Source organism: Bipolaris victoriae, assembly GCF_000527765.1.
Source record: "Bipolaris victoriae FI3 unplaced genomic scaffold scaffold_166, whole genome shotgun sequence".
NCBI lineage: Eukaryota > Fungi > Ascomycota > Dothideomycetes > Pleosporales > Pleosporaceae > Bipolaris > Bipolaris victoriae.
In genome coordinates this window covers 18924-43331 of record NW_014575226.1, presented here as the reverse complement: position 1 = coordinate 43331, position 24408 = coordinate 18924, and the positions used below count along the sequence as shown (strand labels likewise).

General features: G+C 52.5%; 11 protein-coding genes across 11 annotated transcripts; 6 read left to right on the top strand and 5 right to left on the bottom strand.

Moving 5' to 3' along the window:
* Positions 1–431: 431 nt before the first annotated feature.
* On the top strand, positions 432–1066 carry COCVIDRAFT_20834 (hypothetical protein; the record flags this gene model as incomplete). The annotated part of the gene is made up of 2 exons (XM_014695316.1): positions 432–696; positions 921–1066. 2 exons carry the CDS (start codon positions 432–434, stop codon positions 1064–1066), a joined length of 411 nt encoding a protein of 136 aa, XP_014550802.1.
* Positions 1067–1745: 679 nt separating this feature from the next.
* COCVIDRAFT_20833 (hypothetical protein) lies at positions 1746–2432 on the bottom strand (the record flags this gene model as incomplete). The annotated part of the gene is made up of 3 exons (XM_014695315.1): positions 1746–1887; positions 1939–2372; positions 2430–2432. The coding sequence occupies 3 exons, from the start codon at positions 2430–2432 to the stop codon at positions 1746–1748; spliced, it is 579 nt and encodes a 192-aa protein (XP_014550801.1).
* A 427-nt stretch (positions 2433–2859) lies between these two features.
* Positions 2860–3697, top strand: COCVIDRAFT_114533 (hypothetical protein; the record flags this gene model as incomplete). Its single annotated transcript, XM_014695332.1, has 4 exons — positions 2860–2936; positions 2986–3157; positions 3502–3591; positions 3638–3697. 4 exons carry the CDS (start codon positions 2860–2862, stop codon positions 3695–3697), a joined length of 399 nt encoding a protein of 132 aa, XP_014550818.1.
* A 254-nt stretch (positions 3698–3951) lies between these two features.
* COCVIDRAFT_42768 (hypothetical protein) lies at positions 3952–4491 on the bottom strand (the record flags this gene model as incomplete). Its single annotated transcript, XM_014695331.1, has 3 exons — positions 3952–4253; positions 4315–4399; positions 4477–4491. 3 exons carry the CDS (start codon positions 4489–4491, stop codon positions 3952–3954), a joined length of 402 nt encoding a protein of 133 aa, XP_014550817.1.
* A 647-nt stretch (positions 4492–5138) lies between these two features.
* On the top strand, positions 5139–7121 carry COCVIDRAFT_114524 (hypothetical protein; the record flags this gene model as incomplete). Its single annotated transcript, XM_014695330.1, has 1 exon — positions 5139–7121. One exon carries the CDS (start codon positions 5139–5141, stop codon positions 7119–7121), a length of 1983 nt encoding a protein of 660 aa, XP_014550816.1.
* Positions 7122–8315: 1194 nt separating this feature from the next.
* Positions 8316–9035, top strand: COCVIDRAFT_20829 (hypothetical protein; the record flags this gene model as incomplete). The annotated part of the gene is made up of 2 exons (XM_014695314.1): positions 8316–8666; positions 8820–9035. 2 exons carry the CDS (start codon positions 8316–8318, stop codon positions 9033–9035), a joined length of 567 nt encoding a protein of 188 aa, XP_014550800.1.
* A 285-nt stretch (positions 9036–9320) lies between these two features.
* On the bottom strand, positions 9321–11072 carry COCVIDRAFT_31543 (hypothetical protein; the record flags this gene model as incomplete). Its single annotated transcript, XM_014695329.1, has 1 exon — positions 9321–11072. One exon carries the CDS (start codon positions 11070–11072, stop codon positions 9321–9323), a length of 1752 nt encoding a protein of 583 aa, XP_014550815.1.
* An 827-nt stretch (positions 11073–11899) lies between these two features.
* Positions 11900–17188, top strand: COCVIDRAFT_31542 (hypothetical protein; the record flags this gene model as incomplete). Its single annotated transcript, XM_014695328.1, has 7 exons — positions 11900–12024; positions 12088–12992; positions 13056–14301; positions 14347–14575; positions 14629–14942; positions 14991–15508; positions 15558–17188. 7 exons carry the CDS (start codon positions 11900–11902, stop codon positions 17186–17188), a joined length of 4968 nt encoding a protein of 1655 aa, XP_014550814.1.
* A 161-nt stretch (positions 17189–17349) lies between these two features.
* Positions 17350–19021, bottom strand: COCVIDRAFT_114517 (hypothetical protein; the record flags this gene model as incomplete). The annotated part of the gene is made up of 3 exons (XM_014695327.1): positions 17350–18597; positions 18645–18685; positions 18736–19021. The coding sequence occupies 3 exons, from the start codon at positions 19019–19021 to the stop codon at positions 17350–17352; spliced, it is 1575 nt and encodes a 524-aa protein (XP_014550813.1).
* Positions 19022–19664: 643 nt separating this feature from the next.
* On the top strand, positions 19665–21825 carry COCVIDRAFT_20825 (hypothetical protein; the record flags this gene model as incomplete). The annotated part of the gene is made up of 2 exons (XM_014695313.1): positions 19665–19722; positions 19856–21825. The coding sequence occupies 2 exons, from the start codon at positions 19665–19667 to the stop codon at positions 21823–21825; spliced, it is 2028 nt and encodes a 675-aa protein (XP_014550799.1).
* Positions 21826–22083: 258 nt separating this feature from the next.
* Positions 22084–23748, bottom strand: COCVIDRAFT_31539 (hypothetical protein; the record flags this gene model as incomplete). Its single annotated transcript, XM_014695326.1, has 1 exon — positions 22084–23748. The coding sequence occupies one exon, from the start codon at positions 23746–23748 to the stop codon at positions 22084–22086; it is 1665 nt and encodes a 554-aa protein (XP_014550812.1).
* Between the last annotated feature and the right edge of the window lie 660 nt (positions 23749–24408).

The following is a 24408-nucleotide window of genomic DNA, read 5'->3' as shown; positions in this document are numbered from 1 at the left end:
GGGGGGGGGGAGGGTGAAAGGATCGTGCGAGGGCTGGTGATCGAAGCCCGTAGCGGAGTCAGCAGGAAGAAGTGTGGAGTTTTAGGCAGGGGGGTGCGGGTACTGTGCGGGCGGCGTTTGGGTGTGCGGATGGGAATCAAAGGGTGGTGCTGGGCGGTTTCCCATATACCCGACGAGCAGCTACTACGTCAAATGCTAACGCAGGCTCAATGGAGCAGCGAGCGCCGCGTGCGGCAATTGAGGCGCGTCTGGTGTGGTTGGGAGGGCGCAGACCCATTGATTCGACCCAAAGACGGCGCTCCCAGGAAGATGCCAGCATGCAGGGAAAACGTTGCGGTGGCCGTGTGAAGGGCAGCTAAGGCTAAGGTACGCCCGCCTAGAGGACGGAGGAGGGTGGGCGGTTGGTAGAGAGCCCAAACGCTCGGACGCCCATGGCCATGCCCTTGCCCTTGCCCGGCCCTGCCCTGTCCGGCCGGCCCTTGGCTGCCCTGCCTGCTGCACGCCTGCTGCCGCATGCCTGCTGCTGCTGCTTCTGCTGCATAGCATTTTTGCGGCCACGCTATCAGCATGCAAGACGGTCCAAAAAAGACCGCGTTGGCAGTGCGCCACACCAGCCAGCGCCCAGAAGCCCGTCTGGGGCTAGAGCATGCCCCGGAAACGGTTGGTCGCCATTGTGTGCCCATGTGTGGGTGCAACGTGAGTGTGTGCGCGCTGATGTGGACTGAGGTGGGCAAGGGCAAAAAAAAAACAAAGCAGCCACTTACGCGAAACATCAGTCATTGCCGCCGCATCCTGTCCTCGGAATGAACCGGAACAGCCAGCTGAGCCTGAGGAGGGCATGGCGCAGTACATCGGCATGCCGACAGCAGCCCCCCAGAGCTGACACGGTTTGAGATTGCTCCGCCTATGTACGTACACAGTGCATGTGGCTGGGCTGGGCTGTGTGCTGTGTGTGTGCGTGTGTGTGTGCTGGGCTCCCTCTGTGCCCGACGGCGTCAAAAGCAGCCGTGTTTCAAAAAAGTCTGGCCGTGGCGTGTTTGAGACGCGGACGCCCGTCTGCACCTAATTGCTCGACTCGACTTCTATTAGCGTGCAACATGCTTCCACCGACGTGCTGATCGTCACAACGACGGCGGGCGCGGGCAAAAAGACGCAAAAGCAAGCTTCCTCGCCCTCGCCCTCGCCCAGCTCTTGCCGTCAACAACGACGTCGCGAACATCATCTTCGCCCCCTCCCGCTGCCGCTGCCGCTGCTTGTGGCGCCGCGGAACCATGGCTCGCTCGCCAACACGTCTGTGTGGTCTGTCTGTCTGTCTGTCGTCAGCACGCGAATAAAGTGGTGCAGAACCTGTTTGTCGCTTCAGCAAGAGCCTGTGCGAGACGTCATGGTGTAAGTGGTCAGACAACAGACTACTGGCACCCACTTCATGTTTCGGTCGCGCGGCAGCTGCTAGACTATGACGACTCTCATTTGCATTGGCCTACCGTGGTAGCATTGCACCTCATGGTTATCATTGTTTGGTGTTGAGCGCTTTTGTGCGACGCTGGGCCACGCTTGACACCCTTTTATCTAGCATAGCCGGCATCCGCCCCAGTAAATCCCTCAGCACCCTGCCCGACGCTTTGCAAGTAGGTAGTCCAAGTGCAAGCAATCTCGACAGCTTGGGCTTGCCGTCTCTCTTCCACACCATTGGCACGGCACCTCGACTATTCCAGCCTATATCGCGCGTTTCGTTAGTACCGTCATCAGCCCATGTGATAGTCGTCCCACCTTTGGATCAAATGTACTCCTGATGCCGTCTCGACCATGTCGCTGACCTGGCCCTTTTCAAGCGCAAATGCTGCCTGCTCAAACTCCTTCTGCATGTCGCCTTTGCCAAAAAAGCCACTGCTCATCGTTAGCCAACCAGCTCTTGTCCAATTCCCACAGCCAACTCACAGGTCCCCTCCTTTGCGGGCGCTGCTGCAGTCCGACTCGGTCGTTGCCAGCTCAGACAATGATTTTGCGTTTCCATCACTCTGGCCCTGCTCGTATGCCTTGATCTGCTCGTGGTACTTTTTGATCATCTCGCGAGCCTCCTCCACCGAACGCGTGATGTTGGGTTCCCGCCAGCTAGCAGGGCGTCTGCTGTCGCGATGCTTGACAAGCAGATGAGCACATCGAATCTTGCCTTCAGTCGGCGCAGAGGCAGCAGGCGCAACGCCCTTGGAGCTGTGGTTGGCTGCCATGTACGCCTTGAGCTTCTCCGGATCGGTGCCCGCGGGCGGTTCCCATCGCGAGTCCTTGGTTTGCGCATGAAAGTAGTATGGTAGGTTCTTCGTATTCGAGCGGCGCACCTCCCACCCCTCAGGGAGACCAGTCTCGGCGGACGACTATGACGTGTGAGCAGCTGAAGGCCAGGCGTGGAGACGGGCTCGCGCAATGCGTACCATTTTTGCTACTTGTGTCTTGATGGGGTGCAACCAGAGTTTGATGCAGTATAGATGGAGCGGCGCAGAGTATGATGGGAGTCTTTGCAGGGGGCAGTCAAAGGAGGCAGCGTGGAGCGACGTCTGGAATTGAAGGCGGTGGCCAGGGCGATCGGCAGTCCCAAGTCGACAATGCGGGGGAGTCTTTGCCAAACAAAGGGCCTGCACAGCAACAGAGGCGGCGCGAGCCAAGTGGGGTGGTCCGCGCGCTCAGTCATAGCAGTAGTCAGCCCATGCCCATGTCTCGACCACCAGTGTTCCCTTCTCAAAACGTGCGATTGTCAATACGGGCGCGACTGCACAGAAACTACCACCTCGTACGGCCAATTAGTGTACCAGCACACGACGAACCCTCCTTCCTGTCTACTGTCTAGCACCCTCCACCGCCAATATGTCGTCCCCAGCAGCCCAAACGAGCGGTGTCAAAGGCGGCAAAGAGCCCATTCTCTTCCGCTTCTGCTCGGAATGGTGAGCCTTGCCGCCCTGCCACATGGTGGAAACCGCTGACCAGAGGCAGCTCCAACCTCCTGTTTCCCCGCGAAGACAAGTCGGAGAACAAGTTGCTTTTTGCGTGCCGCACCTGCAACTTCACCGAAGAAGCGCCCTCGTCTTGCGTGATGCGCCACGAAATCGCCTCGACGGTCGGAGCCACGGCCGGTGTGACAGCGGAGGTTGCCCAAGATCCCACGGTTGGTTCTTCCCTGTCCAATGTACAAGCAGCACAAGAAGCCCAAGAAGCCCTTCCTGAGGAGATGCCCTGCTGCACCATGTGTGGCATGCCCATCATGTGTGAAGAATGCGGCGAGGAACCGGCCCCCGGCTTTGTGCTCGAGGCCGAGGACGAGGACCCGCAGGCAGCACTCGCCCAGCAAGACATGGGCGGCGACGAGGACATGTATGGCGACTACGACGACTTTGACGAGGAAATGTGGCATGACAAGCACACGCCCTGAATGCGCGCCTCGTGCGCATCACTACCAGTACAGTTGCTTGCTTGCTCTTGAGCGTGCTCGCTGACTGTACCTGCGTCTAGTTACCACGAGTGCAGAAACAATGCACAGAGTGCGGCGAGAACGAAGCCGTCTTTTTCCAGTCGCAGCAGCGCACTGCCGAGACGGGCATGGTGAGTAGGCAATCTTGAGTGGCGGCCATGTCTGACTTTGTACCAGGCCCTGTACTACGTGTGCGCGGGATGCGGTCACGTCACACGCCCATCCGACAACAACTAGGCGAATTGCGACATGACATGCATGCGGTTGGCGTTTATTCTCATGATAGATATATAATAAAGCGAGGAGTTTAGGGAGGAAAAAACAAAAACAAAAGAGGGCCTTCAGATACCCCGTGGGTATGACGTAGTGACATGGAGATGATAATAGTACATTTATTCTTGGGCATTTTGGGAAAGTGCAAAGATGCAGTCACGGAAAGTGTGCAAGGTGCTGCTTTTTTTCTTGAATTTTGCTGTGCTGGCTCGTCTGGCTTAGACGTGCATTGGGGCAAGGGACAAGATCTTGGACCATTGCTTCTGCCTCAGTTCTGCAGCGACGACGCCGCTGACTCTGGATCCGATGGGCTCGCCGGCCTTGTTGATGAGGACGCAGGCATTGTCGTCGAACTTGACGACACTGCCGTCTGGCCGCTGCCACTTCTTGGCGGTGCGCACGACGACTGCGTGCCGCACATCGCCTCGCCGCACCTTGTTGGCTGCGCTGATGGACACGCTGTTGCCGGTTTCGGGGCCAAAGTTGCGCTGCTTCTTCACCACCACGACGATGCGGTCGCCTGCTGTCGTCAACCTCGATCCCCCCCCCGACCTTTGTCTCCGTCTAGGGGTGGCACATACCGACTTTGGCAGGGCGCTTCGATCGCAGGACGTTGACGCACTCGACGATTGCGGCGCCCGAGTTGTCGATGCAATTGACGAGTGACTAGATTTGATGCATGTGAGCTGCTGTTGCTCTTGCTGTTGCTGTTGCTGTGCTCTTTGAGGCGCGGGCAGACACACCTTTAGTTGAATCATCGTATGCGCCTTGGCTCTATTGTCTGGTTGCTCGCGAGGACGGCAGTGTGCACCTGTGTGCTGACGGCGGCGTTATCGATCAAACGGTTTGAGTGCAATGCCGCCGTTGCACGACGAAGTTGAAGTTGCTTGCCGGCCTTTCTCCGGCCGGTCCTCCCTCACTTGCCCTAGGCGGCTCGCTTCTCGCTTACGCACCCCCCTTCACGCCGCGCGTGAGATCTGGGTCGGAGCCGGCAGGGGTCTTCTTTGAGCCCCAGCCCAGCAGTCCAGTATTAGCCCAGCCCTGTCACTCGTCTCGTCCTCCCGCCGGTCTCCAGACTATCCAGCCGTTTCTATCCTAGTCGTCTCCGTGCGCGCCCGACACTCCTTCCTTTGCATACACGCGTCGTTGTTGCTGCTCCTGCTGCTGCTGTCACGGCGTGAGACGCTCCTTCCCTTTCCTTGTTGTGCGCCTGCTGTTATAGTCGTACGCCACTGATCGCATGCCGCGCCTCCGCTCACCACCCGGCCCCCATTCACGTCAGCGACCACTGCCATCCACCCCTTTCGCAACCACGCCCACAACCATTTCTACTGTCCACACCGCCTGATACCACTCCTGCTCGCCCATCGACATCCGCCCCCTCTTTCCCGGCCACTGCGCCGCTATGGCGCCCTCGACCAAGCTCACGCTGGACAAGCTCGCGACTTTCGACGACATCATCACCGACGCTGTCATCGACAAGGTCTATGGCTGGTTCACCATCCGCAAGAATAGAGGTGGCCGGTTCACTGGCGTGCGAGGCCTGGATGGCGAACACGTCGCCGACATCATTCGCCAACACGTCATCTGGGACAAAGATCCTGCCGAGGCCGTGCAGAAACTGCTGCAGTTGCCTCGTCTGCGTCGATTCCTGGTCGGCCTGAAAGACGAGCGTGACCAGGAGCAGTTCAGGCGACATCTCCGCAGATATGTCAACATCTACATGCCCGACTGCCAGTTCGACGTGACAACTACGAATCGCTACACCATCACAGAGCACGAGGCCTCAATCACCGCACGGCGCGACATCAACCCACGTGAGGAGATCAAGTATCTGACCGGTGTCCAAGTGGCCATGACCGAAGAGCAAGAGAAAACTTTGGAACTACTGCGCAAGGACTTCAGTTTGGTCATCTCCAGTAGAAAGAAGACACGCTCTCTCTTTCTGGGCCCAGCACGCTTCGCCAACCATGATTGCGATGCCAATGCAAAGCTCACCACCAAGGGCTACGACGGCATGCAGATTGTTGCAATAAAGCCCATCTCAGAGGGAGAGGAGATTACTGTGTCATATGGCGAGGATTATTTCGGCGATGACAACGAAGAGTGTCTTTGCAGTACATGTGAGCGCTTGCAACAGAACGGATGGGCACCAATGAAGCGAGTAGAGCGCAGCGATGGCGAGGAACCTACTGAGCAAACCGAAACCACAAGCCATGAGCAGGATGATGTCGATTCTGAAGACACACAGACATCTGTAAAGCGGCGGTGGGAAGATTCCACCGTTGAATACCCCGAGTCTGACTCCATGCCAACATCCAAGCGAGCTAAATTTGAACAAAAGACCTCGCCGACAAAGCCTGATGAGTCGGACTTGTTGCGAATGACGACACTGAAAAAGGCTCATAGCACATCGTCATTACGACAGGAAATTGCTGTTTCGAGCATAGAAGATCCTTCCAGCAACTTGACCGCACTTCCGCAAATATCACGCGAGATGCGCAACCAGCAGCGCGAAGGCTTCCTCACAGTGAGAACGGATGAAACCGTTTCTTCTAGGGAAATCTCGCCGCAATCTTCAATAGCGGCTGCATCGCCCAAGTCTTCAGAATCGACGGATGCCACATCAATCGACGAAGATCATGTTCAGGAAGCTGGTGAATCAAAAGAAAAAGTCGACCCGCAAACCATTCATGATCAGCCGACATTGGGAGTAACGACAGTGAAGGAGGAAGTTACTACGACTACGGTAAACGCCCCGTGGCCCTCTCTACCTACAGCAGAACCAGACTCTATGTCCGATCTCAGCGAACTTTCTGAGAGTTTCGAATTTGACGATGGAAATCAGCAGATTGTCAAGCGCAAGCCACGCCCCGTTATTCGAACCACTCGCTCCAAATCGCGCTTTGACGTTCAGAACCGCGTCGGAACACCCATTACGATCGAAGACGGAGACGAGGCCGATTACGTCGAGAACACGCGCAAACCAGGTGACTACATGACTTCCAATGCGGTGCTCTCTGCCAAGGGCTCCAAGTGGGTCAATTGTCACACATGTGAAATGGACTTTGTCCAGCAAGAGGGCAATAATACTCGGAAGGAATGCCCGCGGTGTGAGCGTCACTCCAAACTGTATGGTTTTCCCTGGCCAAAGACAGAAAGAGAGGGTAAGCATGACCGAGAACAACGCATTCGTGACCATCGTACCGTGCACCGCTTTGTCGCACCAGATGAGGAGCGCCAGCTGAAGCGCGACAAGACGAGAAAGATGATTAGAGACAACATCAAAGAGCGGTTTTCAACACCGCGCAGTGCCAGAGATACCATGAGTTCGAGTGTCGAAATCGACAGTGGACGCAAGAGAAGAAGAATCAGGAAGACCATGTAGGGCATAAATCTAAGAGCCACGCTTTCGAAAAGAAGGTGCTGAAAGACTTGGAGAGTAAGAAAGTGGATTTTGGCTTTTGTATATTGACATTTCCGACACACCCTTTTCTAAAATAGCATATAGCGAGGCGCTTTCGGCGAAGGACCTTGTACGATATCCGACAATGATTTACCGCATGAACACGTTTTATTAATGGCATCAAGTTTTTAGTTCACATCAATATTGAAGCGGCATGCTACGATAGTAGATGATGAATCTATTATCTTTTTTTTCACCGGCATTGAACCTTACATGCAGTGAAGTATATCGCATTGTATAAAGTTAATCAGGTCTTACATTGTTAATACGAAGGAAGTGGCGAGGCGCTTCCAGCCCACACATCTCGAATACGACGCCCAGACGCTCATCCGTCTTAAAGAGGAACAATAGTAATACGCATCCCTTTTTCTTTCCCTCCACGTGGACCTAATGCAGCAGGAAAGAAGAGCTTATTCTTTAATATACTCTTCTTCTTGCCCCCCAGAACATATCAACGCCACACCAATACCTCAAAATCCACCCATGACCACATACACCGCGGGGCGGGCAGTGGGAATGTCAAAAAGACTAAATTTGATTTTTAAATTCCGGACAAGGACGTTCTAGAAGGCCTATACTATACAAACGTTGTCGCGGTACACAGGCGGCACCGCAATGCTGATTGGTCACTCCGTCGACTCGCTTAATTTGGATAAATGCTCGTAAGGGCCGGATGGGACGCGGGCCAGAGCGCAACAACACGCAGCGTTTATATTAGAGGGGCGGGGGAAATGGCTCTATATGCAGTGGCGGGAAGAGAAACAATATCAAAAGTTGAGTGGCTGGATTTGCAGGGAGGGGACTTTTTTTTCTTTTACAGTTTACCAGGGAGGAAAGGAGACAGTAAAGTAGATGATAAAGTAATTGCGGAGATTGATCAAGTGAGAGAGAGGGGGGGAGGAAGGGAGGTATATAAAGGAGAATGGGTTTCTTGGTTTTGTCCATTGCTGAGAGAAGATTGAGAAACGGAGGTTTTTTTACGATCAAAGTTTCGATACCCATTTACCTCAACGAATAACACAATCAATCTTTCCATCAATTTTCCTCCCTTTCGTAGACTGCCTTTAGCATCGTCTCTACCGATTTTAAAAAGAAAAGAAAAGGAAAGGAAAAAATATGCACGCCCGCATCTTTCCGTTTCTTAGCTTCGCGCTCCTCGCCGTCGCCGCTCCCCCTACTCCCCCAACAATAACGCGCCTCGTCTTCTCCGGCTCCGGCTGCCCCAACGACTCGGGCTCCGTAACGTCCGACACGACCATTCTCGGGGACTCGGCCGGCGTCTCCTTTTCTCAGCTCAAGGGCGACTCGACAAACAATTGTGGCGTACACATTCAGTCTTCTGGCGCGAGTCCCGGCTGGCAGGTTGCGCTCAAACAGGCAGATTACGCAGGCAATGTGGAGTTGAAAGGAAACAGCGGACTAAATACGCTCACGCAAGTTTTTTGGAGCGAGAATGCGGGGGACACGGTGAGTTCTTCTTCTTCTCTTTCTTCTTTTCCCCATCTTCTTCTTCTTCTATTTTCTTTTCCTATGACTGGAAAAGTTGATTGTATACTACCTCATTCTCCGAAAAAGAAAAAACATGTAACTGACGATTTTTTGCTTTTTGGGGGATAATAGGGTCTTCTCTCAGGTGGCTTGATGAGTACAGGACCAGACGTCAAGGATTACGTTACAGTGCGGAGTAGCGCTTTGGATCTCAAGTGGTCCAGGTGCACGGAGGCAGATGGCAATCCGGGGATTCTGAATGTCAACTTTCGACCGGTTGTGCAGGGTGATTTTGGGAAGTATGATTTCAAGCATGCAAGCTGGACGCTTACGTGGCGGGAATGTTAGCTGCGTGCTTTGTGTGGCTTAGATGGGGTAGAGCAAGACTTTTAGAGGGAGGTGTGCTATGTAGCTTATATATTTGTTCTTCTCTTATCCTCTTCTTCTGTACCGACTCTGAAATGATATGGATTAAATAATTTACTGTCGCCCTTTTGATATAGTAGGATCTCATAGAGGTATGAGATGTGATATGAGAATCCCACCAGGAGCACACCCAATTGTTCCCGTTTGCCCTCTTGTACAGTACCACAATACGATATCACCTCCTGGGGATCTCCCCTCCAGCCACGCTCATAAAATATTCCTCGGTCCGCAGATCCCTGCCTTCTCCACTACCAACTCAAGTGTGTCTCCTCCCAAGCCGTGGGCGTTGAACTTGCTGTGCCAGCATCTATCTTCGCCTTCTCCAGCTGCCTCAAGTGCAAGTGCCTTCGCGTTGAGTTTCTTCAAGTCCTGTTCCTGATAATTCTTGGTTATTGTGCTTGTCGGGTTCTTTTCGTGGCCAAGCTCGATTTGAAGGCTTCTAGCAGCATGGTTCGCAGCTTGCAAGGTGGTGTACACCTCCGGGCGTCCGTGAGGACAGTATACACGAACAGGTTCATTAACCTTGCTTTTGCCGCTGTCTGACTCTGCGTCGGAGTTTGCGTCAGAGTCACCAGAGTCGATCAGCTTGAACAATCTCAAAATGTAGCCAGTATCCGATATGAAGGATGCATCGTTGATGGAACGAGGTGTCTGATTTGCCAACTCGGAAACGTAATCGCGTTTGACATATATCTGCGTATGTTGTTTTTTGGTTGGGTATTCGAAAGGCGCTATGGTGCTAGTCAGAACCATGCAGCCATGTTCGTCTCGCTTGCTGTTCTGCTCAATGGTCATGTAGCCTGGGTATTGTTGTTTGCTCTGGAAATATCTGTCCGCCTGTGCATTCGCATCAAACATACTGGTGAACGGACGTACAGTTATTTCACTAATCAAAGCCTCTTTCTCGTCTTGCTCACCGCACCACTGCTTTTGGGAGATTGAATACTCAAAGTAAGGTATTGCATCTGCAGAAATTCCGAGAGATTGACTGAGATCTAAAGCCTTGCCGCTGTTTGCTCGGGTACCTGGTGTTCCGAAACGAACAACCGGTGGAGATACTTTGTCGGCATCTACTGCTGAGCCCATTTCAGAGACGGCGCTAGATGCAGGCGTAAAGGCTGCTCTTTCCTTACTAGCCTTCTTATCCATACTAGTGCTGGCTAGAAATATTTTCTGCTTCTTGGGGGTTGCATTATTGACATCACCACCACAAGGAACGCCATCAGCCTCCACTTTTGGTAAAAGCTGCTTCGAGGGAGATGTGATTGACTCAGGAAGCTGTGTGTATTTCTCAAAAGAGCTAAAAGCTGGTCGTTTAGGATTCGAGTCGCTGTTTAGTTGTCTATCAAAAGTGGTCGGACGGACTCCTTGAATGGCTGAGGGGTTTTCTTCTGTAGTCTCGAATATAGCGACTCTGCTCCCGGATTTTACAGCGTTCAGCTGCTTCGAAATGCCCATCTCTGTTGACATTGGAAGAGTTCTTCCAGACTTTTGAGAAACCTTCGCCTTTCCATTCTGTTTTTCCGGTACGAGATTCTCTTGTCGGCTCTTGATAGGTACTGGTAGTACTGAATGAGCAGCAGTACTCACAGATCGTTGCAAAGGTTGTTGAGCTGGACTCGGTGATAATGCCTGTCGTTTGTTCTGGTCTAACTTTTTGTTCTTGCCCAAAAGTGCCCGAATATGAGACTTATCGAGTTGCTTTGTTGGCAGGGGTTTTAGAGTAGGCTTTTTCTGCGAGGTGACTTGTGGCGAAGATGACCTCTGAGAAGTACAAACGTAATCCTTCATTTCGTTCACATCGTTTTCATCGCTATCATCGCTGTCCAATACAAAGCCGCCTTTAGTTTTTGGTCGCTTCACAGCACTGCTAGAGGTGTCTAGCGACAACGGCCGCTTCTTTGACGTGGCAGCATCTGCTTCAGCGGTATACGGTGAAAGACTATTTTGGGATGGCATCTCAACAGCCTTCCAGAGATCTTATTTGCTTGTGGTACGAAAGGCTGATAGTTTCTCTACCTTTTGCAGAAGGATGTCAATTCAATCCCTGGGCTTGTCAAATACCTGCTCTCAGTAGCAGTGGACCTACCGGGCGTATAGATGAGACGTATAGAACTAGCTGCCAGAGAGATAGCAAAGTCTTCCTAAAGCTTAGACTTCGTGAGGCACTGAAAACAGGGTAAGGCTTAGTAAAGCTAACTTCACTTGGTGAGGCCTCCCCAAAATATCAATAGCTTGGAATATGATACCTATTATAGATCTAGTATAAGAGGGGCAGGCAGACGAGGTGAGAGATCTCTTGATAGGACGCATATCCATGCTTCTATCTTGCGATTCTCTCTCGTGACAATCAGACGCCTGAAATTGAATCGAACAGCCGCCAAACATAAGAGCACAGGAGGAGTTTCAACAGTTTGACAAGATCTCCTTCAGTGGCATCATGGTTGCAAGAGAAAGACAACAGTAACTGGATTTGAACGGAACGTATTTTTTTTCGCTAGCATGTTGCTACTCATAGTCAAAGGTCAGCAAATGAAAGACGAATTACAAGGAAGTCGCATAGTATCCTGATTCAGGCACTACTTCCGAAGGTGATAAGTGTGTCGCGCTAACCAACCTCGGGTTGGGCATACCCGTCCTCGTAGGGGTATCCAGTGTCGATTGCCGAATTTGCAGGATTTGCCGCTGAGTCATCATGCCCCCACACCCTTAAAGGAAACCACGCTTCTGAATTGTATCGAACCCGATGCACTTGCGACATTGAATTTTGAGCTTTTTCTCCAAAAATGACCCAAGGGGTATCCGAAGGCTCCGCAATACCAGTACCTGACAAGGCACTGAGAGATTTGGCAAAAAATGTGGCCAAGGTCTTGCCTAATTTCGAAGAGGAAGAGGCGGCTGCTGGTGTGAAGTAAGCATGCAAAGTCCGTGAGCTTTGCTTTGATGTTATCGAATAAGACTGACAAAGTCTTAGAAATCTTCACAAAATTCTGTCCCCGGTCCTGGAAACTGCGGACCTGGCAGATTTGGAGAATAGTCATCGTGCGGCCGCCTCGAATGCACTATGTGCAATCATCGAGCATTGCACGACTTCCAAGTGCCAATATGCGCGTGAAGAGATTCTAAATGATTCATTTTTCATGAAGGCGTTCAATATCTATCTTCAGCGATCCGGCGACGCAAAAGGCAAGTCGATGAGGCAGATGCTTTTAGTCCTTACAAGTGTTATTACCAGAGACCAAAGCCTACGTGCGATCGAGCTTCGAGAGAAAGCTACGGTCTGTTTTCTGGATATCATCTGTGAGCGTGAGGACAGGATCAAAGTGAAGCCAGCTTTACAAGGCCTCGCCCACTTTTTGCTCAAGGAAGTGGTATCCGTATCGGGGCTGGTGGATCTTTTCAGGAAACAGGCGAAGCACTCATCTGGTGCAGCCGAAGACGTCGCAACTTCCCAGACAGTCTTTTTGTCCTTTCTTGCGTGGGTCGTCCATCATGACACCTCCCTATCTGCAGGTCATTTGATCAAGAACTTCCTCACGAAGGCTCGCAGCTCTCCAGACTACTGGAAGCAGGAGGCCAATGGCAAGCACATACCGCTTTGGATAGAACCGGTAGCGGAAACTTTACGAGACTGGCCGGATCGGATACAGGAATTCAAGACCCATGTATTCCCTCACTGTTTCCTACCAAACATTGCCGAATACACCCAGTTTCTATCGTACCTTCACTTCAGTTCATACGTTCCGCACGATGGTGTGTTACCGGATGAATTATCGGGGCCTAGCAAATTTACTCCATATATCGACGGACCAATGGAATTCAGAATCTTGCTTGCAGCGATTGCGACTGGTAAAGAACTCACCATCGTGAAGGACAACGGTAAGAAGACGGCACCGTGATGCAGTACTGATGAATTTGGGCATTTACTTACTTGCCATTCAGACCACAAAGTTCAGAATAACATAGAAATTCGCGATGGCGCTGTTTATCTGCCCGACAACATCACAGGTAAATGGATGACTGATCCAGAGCCCGAAGTCAGGCTTGCAGGGATGTTTCTTTCAGTCTATTCAACCTCTGTCACAAGAATTGTCAGCAGCAGCGTCTTTCAAGCGTTGAAGCGTAACCTCGTCCACCTACATACCGATACAGACGCCAACTTTCGAAGAGAGGTACACGGATATACACAGAAGTTATTTGACCGCCTAAGGGCAAGCACAGCCACTCTTTCAAAGAGTTTGCTGAAAAACAAAGTTGCTGATCAATCGCGACTGCCTTTTCCAAAAGCAGCATTCGATTCCGGTCTCTCCGTTTCCCACTCCAAGCAGCAAGACTCGCTTCTGGAGTCACTTTCCTTTGTTGTCTGGTACATACGGTTTCTCGAGTGGGAGCTGCGCCCCACCGCATCCTATCAGAGTCGTATTACAGCCCTTAGATCTCTTGTTATTGTACTACGTTCAGGCGTGGATCCTGGTGTTCCATACAATAGTCTCTCGAAGTCAGCGCAAGGGCAGTTGAACTGGGCCCATGGAATTCAGATTGGAAACAAAAAGCTGGTGCGAACACTACTGGATCTGATATTGGACCCCTTTGATGACGTTCGCGATGCGGCCGTGTCAGTTCTACAGCTATGCTTATCAGCCTTACCGGAGTTGGATAAAAACCGTGTGATGGCTACAATTCCCCCATTCATCGTACGAGCAGAGACTATCATGCTCCGAACCGGACGAGCTGATCAAGCGGATGGTGTTGCTCGAGCCTATGGAATGATCTTCAGCTCTGCAGGTAACGAAGAAGTAACTCTAGGGAGATCTTACTTCTCTACAAAGTTCCAGATCTTTGAGCATCTCCAGAAGCAGCTCAAGGACACATTGGCTATAGCACACAAGGACCTTTCGCAGGCTGTTGATGGCCGGCCTGTACATGGTATCTTTGCGGCATTGCGATATGTAGTGGACCAGCCTGACTTCTATGCTTCTGTATCAGGCATGTCACCAGGTGCCTTTACCAATTGGAAAAGTCTTCATGGAGATGTTGTAGAAAGTATCGAAAGCCTATGGAACTTCGTTTACAACGTCCTATGTGCAGATGCACCAGAAGGGCACATCCCTGACGAGTTGGAAGATGAGGGAAGCTTAGATACCAAAGAAATTCTGAGCTACTCATGGAGAGGCCTCAAGGAAGCAAGGTGAGTAATTGACGATTACCGAGGAGTTTCATTAACATCTTGCAGTGTCTTACTTAGGACCATCATTTCAAAGGCCCCTGTGGGTAATGCAGACGGTGATCTTGTAACACCGCAGCTCTTCGAAAAGCTAGGGCGGCTATGTTTTACACAGCTATTAGAGCTGCGGCACCGAGGTGCCTTTTCGACTGTATCGCAGACCTTTGCAGTTTTCTGTCGTCGTTGTGTAACATCGAGTATTCCCTCTCTTCGCGCATTGCCAGAAGCGTGGTACCAGGTACATGACGAGACTGTGCGAACTTCCAAAGCAAACATGTTAACGTATACCAGGAAACTCTACGATCTATTCAAGACAAGTCCGACGCCATCACTCGGAGATCTGCAGGTATACCAGCGGCCATGTCAGCCCTATTGGCTGCGGAGCCACAGACCAACGGCAGCCTCTTCCCTCGGGCGATGAAGGATCTCACTGCAGAGACACTGGTCGAAGCGCGAAGCGCAAACATTGAAGAGAGTCGTCTTCCGCAAGTACATGCACTCAATTGCATTAAGGAGATGTTTACCACCTCCAAACTCAGTATCGCTTCCGAAGCATACATTGGCCAGGGTCTTGAGTTGGCCGCAAAAACACTCAGCTCACCTATGTAAGAAAATATAATCGTCTTTCGGCTCTCATATTGACTTCTTCATAGATGGCCTCTTCGCAACTGTAGTCTAATGCTGTTCAAAGCCCTCATAGAGAGGTTGCTTGGCAGTGACGAAGCTCAAGACTGGAAAGAACGCGATCGGGCAAAGACATCACGCTTTTCTTACGACAACTACCCCAGCCTCGTCACAATATTGCTGGATTTACTCAGGCCTAATGGCAACCGAAAGATTATGGACACGCCCGAGACGGGCAGCTCGCCTCTTGATCTTCATGGCGCTGAGGGTGTCTTTCCAGCTCTCCAGATTCTGCGTCAAGCAAGACCACCGCCTGAATATATTTCAAAGATGCAGGAATTGGTAAAGGAGCTTATTCCAAGCCCACATTGGCACATGCGAGACATGGCCGCAAGAACTTATGTGTCGCTGTGTTCCCCAAATGAGGGGGTTGAGGCCCTTGGTCCAATCCTGGACAATGCCCCTGCCAGCCACAATGGACAGCATGGAATGCTTCTGGTGGTGAAGTATTTGTTAAAGAAGATCCTTCGCAACTCGAGCCAATGTAGTGGGTTTTCTCTTGCATTCAGTCATTCAATCAAACTAACCATCCACAGCCCTAGACTGTGTCGCAAGTATGATGCAACAGATTTGCAGAAGTGCACCCATATGGTACGCCTCGAGCAATTGTCTATTTGTCAAATCCGCCTTCCTAGATGTTGTCGGTTTGTGTGGTATGAGTATGCTCCGCCAGGCGAATGCAGTCTCGGTGCTGAATAGCTGGGCTGACCTTGCCGGGTCCGTCTCCATTGGTCCTGAATTCAATATCGGACCTAGTCAGCACCACGGAGACGATCTATTTCGCAGTTCCTTGGCTCAAGTTTTCATCATCGACCGCGTAATCATGCGGGAAACTTCCCTTGGCATCATGGTCTCAGACGAATATCAGAGCATTGGTGACGCTCTGATGCTCCTCGCAACTCAAGACCCTGATACTTGTCTAACCGCTCTACGCACACTAGACACTATAATGAAGTCTACGCCATTTGAAGACTTGACAATTCCACTCTCCTTGGTACTATGCCACATCCACCGTGTCATCCTCGAAGCCACAGATGCAGAAGTAATCTCAGCCGCCCAATCTGTACTTGCCTCGGCCCTCACAAACAACCAACACCTCCGCCACAACTTTTTCTCTCTCACTACACAAGACCAAATCATTCTCGCCTTGGCCAAGCTCGAATCCCAGTGTCTTGGGGGCCCGCCATCAAACATGCAAAGCGGCTTGCACCTTGTCGCTTTCTTCCTCGACCACGCATACGCTTCTCTACCCGAGCAGCGCAAAGACATCATATCCGCAATTGCACGATGGATCCGTCTTCTTCGCAGGACAATCATTGACACGAATCCCTTTGACACACGCTTCGCTGCAGTACAGTCTCTGCACGCACTACACTCCACTCTGGCCGCACGCCCCATATCAAACGCGGGACGCGCTTTACTCCTGAGTCTCAGCCTGGTTCTCTATGACCTCCTCAATGACGACGACGACGAAATCCGTGATCTAGCGGCGCGCACAACGGGAAATTTGCTTCGCGCCCAGGGGTATACGACGTCGTTATGCAAAGACACCGTGCCGATACTAAGCAGCTATCGTCTAGCACTGTTTACATGTCATACTTTTCACTCAACATCAGGAGGCGTCCTGGCTACTCAGGCTCTACATCGTCTGGCAAATACTACTACCACGGGAGAAGTACTCTTCTCCACGCCTTTTGCGGAGACATTTGCGCGGGAGAGGCAAGAAGACATGGCGTTGTTTGCGCAAGAGAAGCAGAATCTGTACAAGGATGATGTTTTGGATGTGGTACTTTGGTCGCGTGTATTACTTCGCCTGCCTGCCTCGTCTATCTCTTTGACGTTGAAGTCAGGACTAGCGAAATGGGTGGCGGATGGCCTGGCTGTGCTCACAGAAACTGCGACGAAGGAAGAAGATGGGGCGTTAGGATGGAGTTCGAAAGCCGAAGTGTTTACGCTAGGGATGCGAGTCTTTTGCGGGGCCGAGGTAGTCATGGGGTGGAGTGATGCGAAGACCAAGGGTGATGTGATGGTGGCGCTGGGTAAGTTTTTGCATGTGGCAAAGAGCAAGGGCATTCATGGCTTGTGGGTTGAGAGAATGGAAAGAGTGGTGGAGAAGGAGGTGTTGCGGGTGCTGGGAAAAATCAAGGAGAGTCTGGACGAAGTATGAGGTGCGCAATTTGATTCACGTTTTCAGGTCAGAAGCAGAGTGAAGTAAAAAGTTGATTGTCAAGATGATCAATAATATGTGAACAACTGGCAAGAAAAGAAGCGATGTCATCCTTACAAAAAGGAAGTGTGAGAAACGATGGAAATTATCACGCAATGTATTTACCGCCGATAGAACATGTTAATGGGACTATCGCTTACTTGTCGGCTCACACTCCCATACTTGGCCTGCCATGCAAAGAAATAAAGCAAGGCGGCGAGCGGCTGTCCCACAAGACAAAAACTGACCCAGAAGATCATATTGCCTGCGACCTTGCCTTGAATACATCTAATCTTCTGAATGACGTCGGTGAGCGCAATGAGTGGAATTTGGATCATCATGCCCGCAAATGCTACACCAATAATGTTATGCGTGGGCACTCCGACAAGCAACTCATGAAGTACACCGGAAAAGAAGAAGACGAGAATCTGAGCCACGGGAGGAGGGATGCCACGACCAACTAAAGGAGAGTAAATGTGCCGACGCATGAAATTTGTCACCGGCTTGTTCCAGGTTGTCCAGTAGGTGCGAATAGACGACACATTCCACCAGTCACCATAGAATTCCCTGTCGCCAAAACGCATTACTTCGGCAAGGGCATTAAGCGCCGACTGGAAAAGAGCAAAGAAGCCGCAGAGCCAGCAAAATACGGAGATGGTGGAGAGCTTCATAACGCGCTCGACAATAGAGGTGAAGTTGAGGGTAAGGACCTTGTCGAGGGAGTTTTGCAGCAGTGGCGCAGCGTATTGAGCCGAGGCAATCCAGATGACGATGCTGAGGCCCGCCACCTCGAGCAATCGCTTGAAGACAAAGTCCCAGCGTACTTTGTCTGTTCGAGGATAAACAGGCTGATAGACAAGAGTCGGGGCCCACCAAAAGTAGCAGAGATTCTTCATGTTGATGTTTTGCGGGTATGGGCACGTATTGTATAGCTCGGGAAGCGGATCAGCCTGTTTTGGGTGGAGGTAGGCATGGCGCAGGTCGCGGTTCGTGAGTGCGTATGAAGCGCACTTCAAGAAGACGATGACGGCGTGCATCTCGCATAGCGTTCCGATTCCCGGATGGTAGATGTCGTAGTAGACATACTTTGTGGCAATGTAGAGATTTGCGACAGCATTAACGCTGTGGAAGAAGGCTATCATGTACCAGGTCAAGTTGAAGCTGCGCAGTGCTGCTGCGTACCTGGCGGGACAATCGTTGTCATGCTCCCCGGCGATGCGGGCGTGCGCTCGGTTGGCCTGCCAGGCGGCGGCCAGTTCGATGAGGTATGTGACGAACAGGTGGGCAGGAACGAGGAGGTACAGGAGCAGGCCGGTGATGACGTCGGAGCGGCTGTAGTCGTGACAGGAGAGGCATATAAGGACACCATACTGGTCAGGTTAGCATGGCCAAAGACGAATGGATAGCGAAGACGCACCTTTTGTAGGTTCACAATCATCAATCGCAAGTTGGACACGACTAGTCCTGTTAGCCATGGGCGAGGGTGGTTGGAGTTTGGGAATGCGTACTGAGCACCAGGATCATGAGATTCCTGAAGCCAACAAAACTAGGGGTCTTGTCTGCATCGTGGCTCAGGCACGAGGTGCGCGTCAGGGAGTGTGTGGCGAAAACATGGCGATATTTTGTGTCGCGGGCGAGTTTGGTGGTTTTGTTGGTGGTGGTAATTGTGGTGGTCGCAGTAGGAGTCGCGGATTCGGAGGCGTCCTTTCCCCGGAAGACGGCAGTGTTGGCGGCAGGGGGGAAAGGAGAGGCGTCAATGGCAGAAGAGGAGGCCATCTGGGTAATTGTCGTCATGATGGGAGGGCAAGGCGACTTATTAGTAGTAGTATATAAGGCAAGGCGACTTGTGCCCAGAGCGCAATGGCTCAGGGTGGTAGTAGCGACTGGGGCTTGTGGAAAGGTGCGGCAAGCACAAGGGCGGGAAGAGGCTTGTTTGAGCGTGGGTTGTGGCGAGCGAGGTGGATTTGTATGCTCAGCAGCTGGGACAAGCCCGCCATGACGGCCACCCTCGGTCTCTGCATTCTGGGCTGCTGAGAGATACGAAGGCCCGTCTGAATTTCTGTTGGGAGTTGGCCAAGCGGGGGGTCTGCACGGTGATGCACCTCGCCCACATCCTAGTACGGAGGGGATTAGTTCTTGGTAGTACATGGACAAAGCCGTTGGACGGTGGCTTGCCCCCATGTACGCGCCTCGTGTGGCGCAATGTGGCTTGTAACTTGTGGCTCTGTGGCTCTGTGGCTTGGCGGACGTAGGACGCGACAAAGCACGCGCTGCACTGTACTGCTGCTACGTGCGTACATACTCTTCTTGCGCTCCACATACAACCGCAGCTGGCCCATCGCTACCAATCCCCTCGTTTCCTTGTCGCTGCTCTTTGCTGTGATCCCTTTGCCCATGCGCACCAGCTAGGCAAGGTTGTCTGGCAGCAGCAGCCAGCATGGAGCGCGAGTACCATCGCCCCGAATTCGAAGGCGGCCTGCGTCCCCGACCGAAACGTGAGTATCACTACTGCGCATGCCTGACCCCCAATCCCAGTCGATTCTCTTTCCATTCATCATGTATTTCACTTTCTGTGTCGTACTCGCGACATGGCAATTATTGGCCTTCGGAGCTGACTCGAGTCTGCAGGTGCCGTCACTGACTATGGCTCAACAACGGTGCAATGGATGCGCAATCGGCGCCCACGGTACAAGAACGTCCCCAGGCCAGAGGTAGAGCGGCCGAGTGCAAGCTACATTGTCGATATGCAGCCTCCTGCAGCGCGCATCGCCAGTGCTGCCGAATCCATACCTGCAAAGGCGGTACATTCGTCGCTCAACAAAGTAAAGCACCCCATCAACGTAGTCAAGTGGACGCCAGAGGGGCGGCGCCTACTCACAGGCTCGACCAGCGGCGAGTTCACGCTATGGAATGGCATGGGCTTCAACTTTGAGACCATTATGCAGGCTCACGAGGCGGCCATTCGTGCTGTCGAGTACACTTCTACCGACGACTGGCTGCTGTCTGCCGACCAGACCGGAGTCGTCAAGTATTGGCAGACCAACTTTAATAACGTCAAGGAGATACAGGCGCACACAGAGGCTGTGCGGGGACTCGCCATAGCCCCCACTGACTCCAAGTTTGTCACATGCGCCGACGATACCACACTGAAGATCTGGGACTTTGCGTCAAGTACCGAAGAGTCGACGCTGACAGGGCATGGATGGGAAGTCAAATCGGTCGACTGGCATCCGCACAAGGGGCTGCTAGTTTCGGGATCAAAGGATCACCAGGTCAAGTTCTGGGATCCGCGGACAGGCCGCTGTCTGACGACACTTCATGGACATAAAAACCCAATATCAAAAACCATGTTCGAGCCTGTCCAAGGAAACATGCTAGCAACCTGCGCTCGTGATCACACCGCCCGCATCTTTGATATCCGAATGATGCGCGATGTCTTACTGCTCAAGGGCCACGAGAAAGATATCATTACAATGGCGTGGCACCCCATGCACAAGAACCTGTTGTCTACGGGAGGTGTAGATGGCAGCATTCATCATTACCTTCTCGACGAGCAAAACCCTCCCCCAGGTGTAGCGCCGTCCATATCACCCTACGACGCTGCAGACTCACAAAACGCTCCTTCGCAAACCATATATCCTGCACACAGCCTGCAATACGCTCACGACTTTACGGTCTGGACCATGGACTGGCATCCGCTCGGCCACATCCTCGCCTCTGGCTCCAATGACCGCGTCACTCGTTTCTGGACACGCCCCCGGCCTGGCGATACAAACTACATCAACGACCGGTACCATATTGGCCAAGCCGCAGCAGAAGCTCAGGGTACCTTTGACCGCAGCCAAGGCCGACGACAGAAGATGGAAGAAGAAGAACAGGAAGCAGAGGATGAAGCAGAAGGCCTGGTTGACCAGAAACTCCCGTCTAGGAACATGGCCGGTGCGCCCTTCCTTCCCCCAGGTCTCTCACTCCCAGGACTCTCTGCACCACCAGATGGCACTTCAAGTGCTCTCCCAGGTATTGGTGGTGCAAGCCAACATTCTATTCATCCTCCGCCACCACCTCCACCGGCAGGAATGCCCTTCCCGCCCCAACCAAACGCAAGCGGCGCACCCATTCCTCCTCCCTTCTCAGGCATGGACCCATCTCACATTGCTCAACTCATTGCCTCTGGCTCTCTGCCGCCCCCTCCGCTCCCTCACGGCCACGGTCCGCCTCCACCTCATGGCGGAAACGCTACTGCTCCTCCGTTTCCTCCACCCCCGAATTTCCCTGGTTTCCCCCAAGGAATGCCGCCGGGTATGCCGCCTCTTCCCCATGGCATGCCTCCTCCTGGTTTCCCTGGCTTTCCGCCTCCACCGCCTCCTGGTGGATTGGGCAGTGCTGCGCCGCCGCCAGGGTGGCCTGGTCAACTTCCGGTGCAACAGCCGCAGCAACAGCAACAACAACCGCAGCAGCAGCAAGGATTTGGGGGTGGAGGTGGGCAAAGTGGTGCAGGAGGCAATGATGGCCTGGTAAGGAAGAGAGCACCATTACCGGATCAGCAGGATGCATTGAAAGCAGAGATGAGTCAGGGGAGGTATAGGAAGGCGAGGTAGTTTTTTAAACGTCTAGGTCTGGGTGTTGCGAGGGAGTTTAGCTACCAATTGTCTAAGTGTACGAAGTCAAGATTATGCGAAGAATCCAGTTTTACGAGAGCAGTGTTTTTGGCGTTTTTTCTCCTTCTCTTTCATTCTACTTTATGATGAGGGAATCTTGAGAAGAGAGGGGGAACAAAAGGTGCCTCAGTAATCAACACTTTTATTCCTTGTGCTTTTTTCCTCAAACAGGATATCCAAACCACCCTTTACTTTTCCTCACAAGTCCTTCAACAACCCCGCATCCGGTATATCCTTGAGACATTGCACCTTTGCCTTTTCCCGCAGCAAGGCGTCGCCCCCATCTTTTACAACGGCCTCGCCAAAATTCCACAGCTCATCCAAAAACGCAGGCACAAATGTGCCAGGGCCACTGACATCGTGTCGCTCAGCAGCAGTCTGAGCCGCAATTTCGTAATGCAAAATGGCAGCTACAGCAGCATGAAGTTTATCCTCGGGGTTAGCAGCGAGGTAGGCGGATAGCGTGGTACCCAGTGTACACCCACTGCCCGTGATGCGACCGAGATACTCGTGTCCATTTGCAATGGCATATGTGCGTATGCCGTCGGACACCACGTCCGTCACGCCTGTCATGAGGACGAGGTTGCGCTCGCGAGCCGCAAGGCGCTGGACTAGATATGCTTTTTGGGCTAGAGAGAAGAGCGAGGTGCCGCTGTCTACACCGCGTTGCTGCGAGCTATCCGTCATCGTGTACCCGGATGCACGCGCTACAGCTAAAATCTCCTTTTCGTTTCCTTTGATCAAGTCGAAGTAGCCGGTGCCCATGAGGGTGGAGAGGGCAGCGCGTCGGACGGATGTTGCGCCTGCGCCTACGGGATCGAGAACAATGGGGCTGCCGGCGGCGTTGTATGCGAATATGGCTTTTTGGTAGTTGAGGATGCCGTCAGGAGTGACGGTGCCCATATTCACGACCAAGGCACCGCCGAGCTGGGATAGGTCGTGGGCTTCCTCGCCGTAGTTTGCCATGATAGGCGAGGCGCCAATGGAGAGGGCGACGTTGGCGGCAAAGTTTTGGACAACCAGGTTGGTCATGTTGTGGGATAATGGACCTAGCTGCTTGACCCTTTGTGTGCCTTTGACCGCTTGGGCTAGGAGAGACGTAATTTCGTCTTCATCCTTCTCGTGCCAAAAGTGTGGCTCGGTCGACTTGAGTTTGAACGGTGGTGGGGATTTGAGAAGCTTCAATAGGTTTTGCGAGGCAGCTTTGGGGTCAGAGGCTCCGACTATGGCTGATACTACCGCAACGCCGTCAATGGTTTTGGGGTTGGGTTGGATAGGCGTTGGGGCGAGAAGTTGGTGAGTTACGCGCTGCACATTCGAGGCGTTCACTCCACCTATGCACACTGTCTTGACGATCTTCTCTGCCTCACTCCCTTGGTCAAGGTATCTCAGTATCTTGCGGATACCAGGAATGCCGATTATTTCCTTGGTGTTCTTCTTTGTGTTTGTGGCGTATAGAGTGCCAATGCCTAAATAGTCTGCTCCTTGTTCAACGGCAACCCGGGCCTCTTGGATGGAAGAGACGGTGGCGCCGATGATCTTGTCTTTGCCCAGGATACGGCGGGCTTCGACTACGTTCATGTCATCCTGCCCCAGATGTACACCCTCACAACCGACAGCCAATGCGACGTCAACACGGTCGTTTATAACAAGGGGGATGCCGTGTGCTCTGCATTTTTCATGCAGGGCTTTTGCTGTCGAGATGAGGAGGCCGGTGTCAGAGGTCTTGTCTCTGTACTGGACAATGGTGACACCGCCGAGTAAAGCGTGTTCAACAACATCCACCAAGTTGCGGGAGCCGAGAATGGCTTCTGTGGAGTCAGTCACGAGATATAATCTGTAGTCTACTTTTTGGCCGCTCATCTTTTCCGTTTTGCGTACGTTGGGGGACTCCAAAACGAATGTGACCCCCAGCATGCAAGGTCAAGACGTTGGAAGACGCTATCGGAGATGACGCAATCGAGACGGGTTCGGCGCAGGCCTTCAATTGGCTGGGGAAGAAGCAACAATGGCTTCAGCAGTACACGTTTGCCATGTAGGTACGTGCACGGTATTTGTGCGGGTGCAGGTGTCTGTGTGTGTGTGTGCAGTGCTCTGAGATTGCTGTGCGGGGCCCAACTACGGTGCCCCTCGTTAGAAAAAGCACATGTCGACAATGATTGGCAACGGGCCTCGCAGCCTATATGTAAGGCATGAGTGAATACAGGCTACATACACGTGTGTCGGCTGCTATCACTGAATTCTGGCCGGCCATGGTTGATGTTTGAGAGTGGAGAAACGTGGCTTGGAAACGTGTTCTCTTCGCCACCACGATCCGCTGCTTGTGCTGGTGGTCAGCAACCAGGCTGCAGAGGCAGAGATTGTTTGAGCGGCAGACTAGGTGTAGGTGTAGGCGCCTTTGTCGCTGTCGGCCGGCTTCATGCAGGAGCGGCTTGCTGAAACAATGCCTGGCAATGTGGTCTGCTTTCTCGTTTGGCCCCAACGGCGGCGTGTCGGATGACTGCCTCCATACTCTTATGTGTG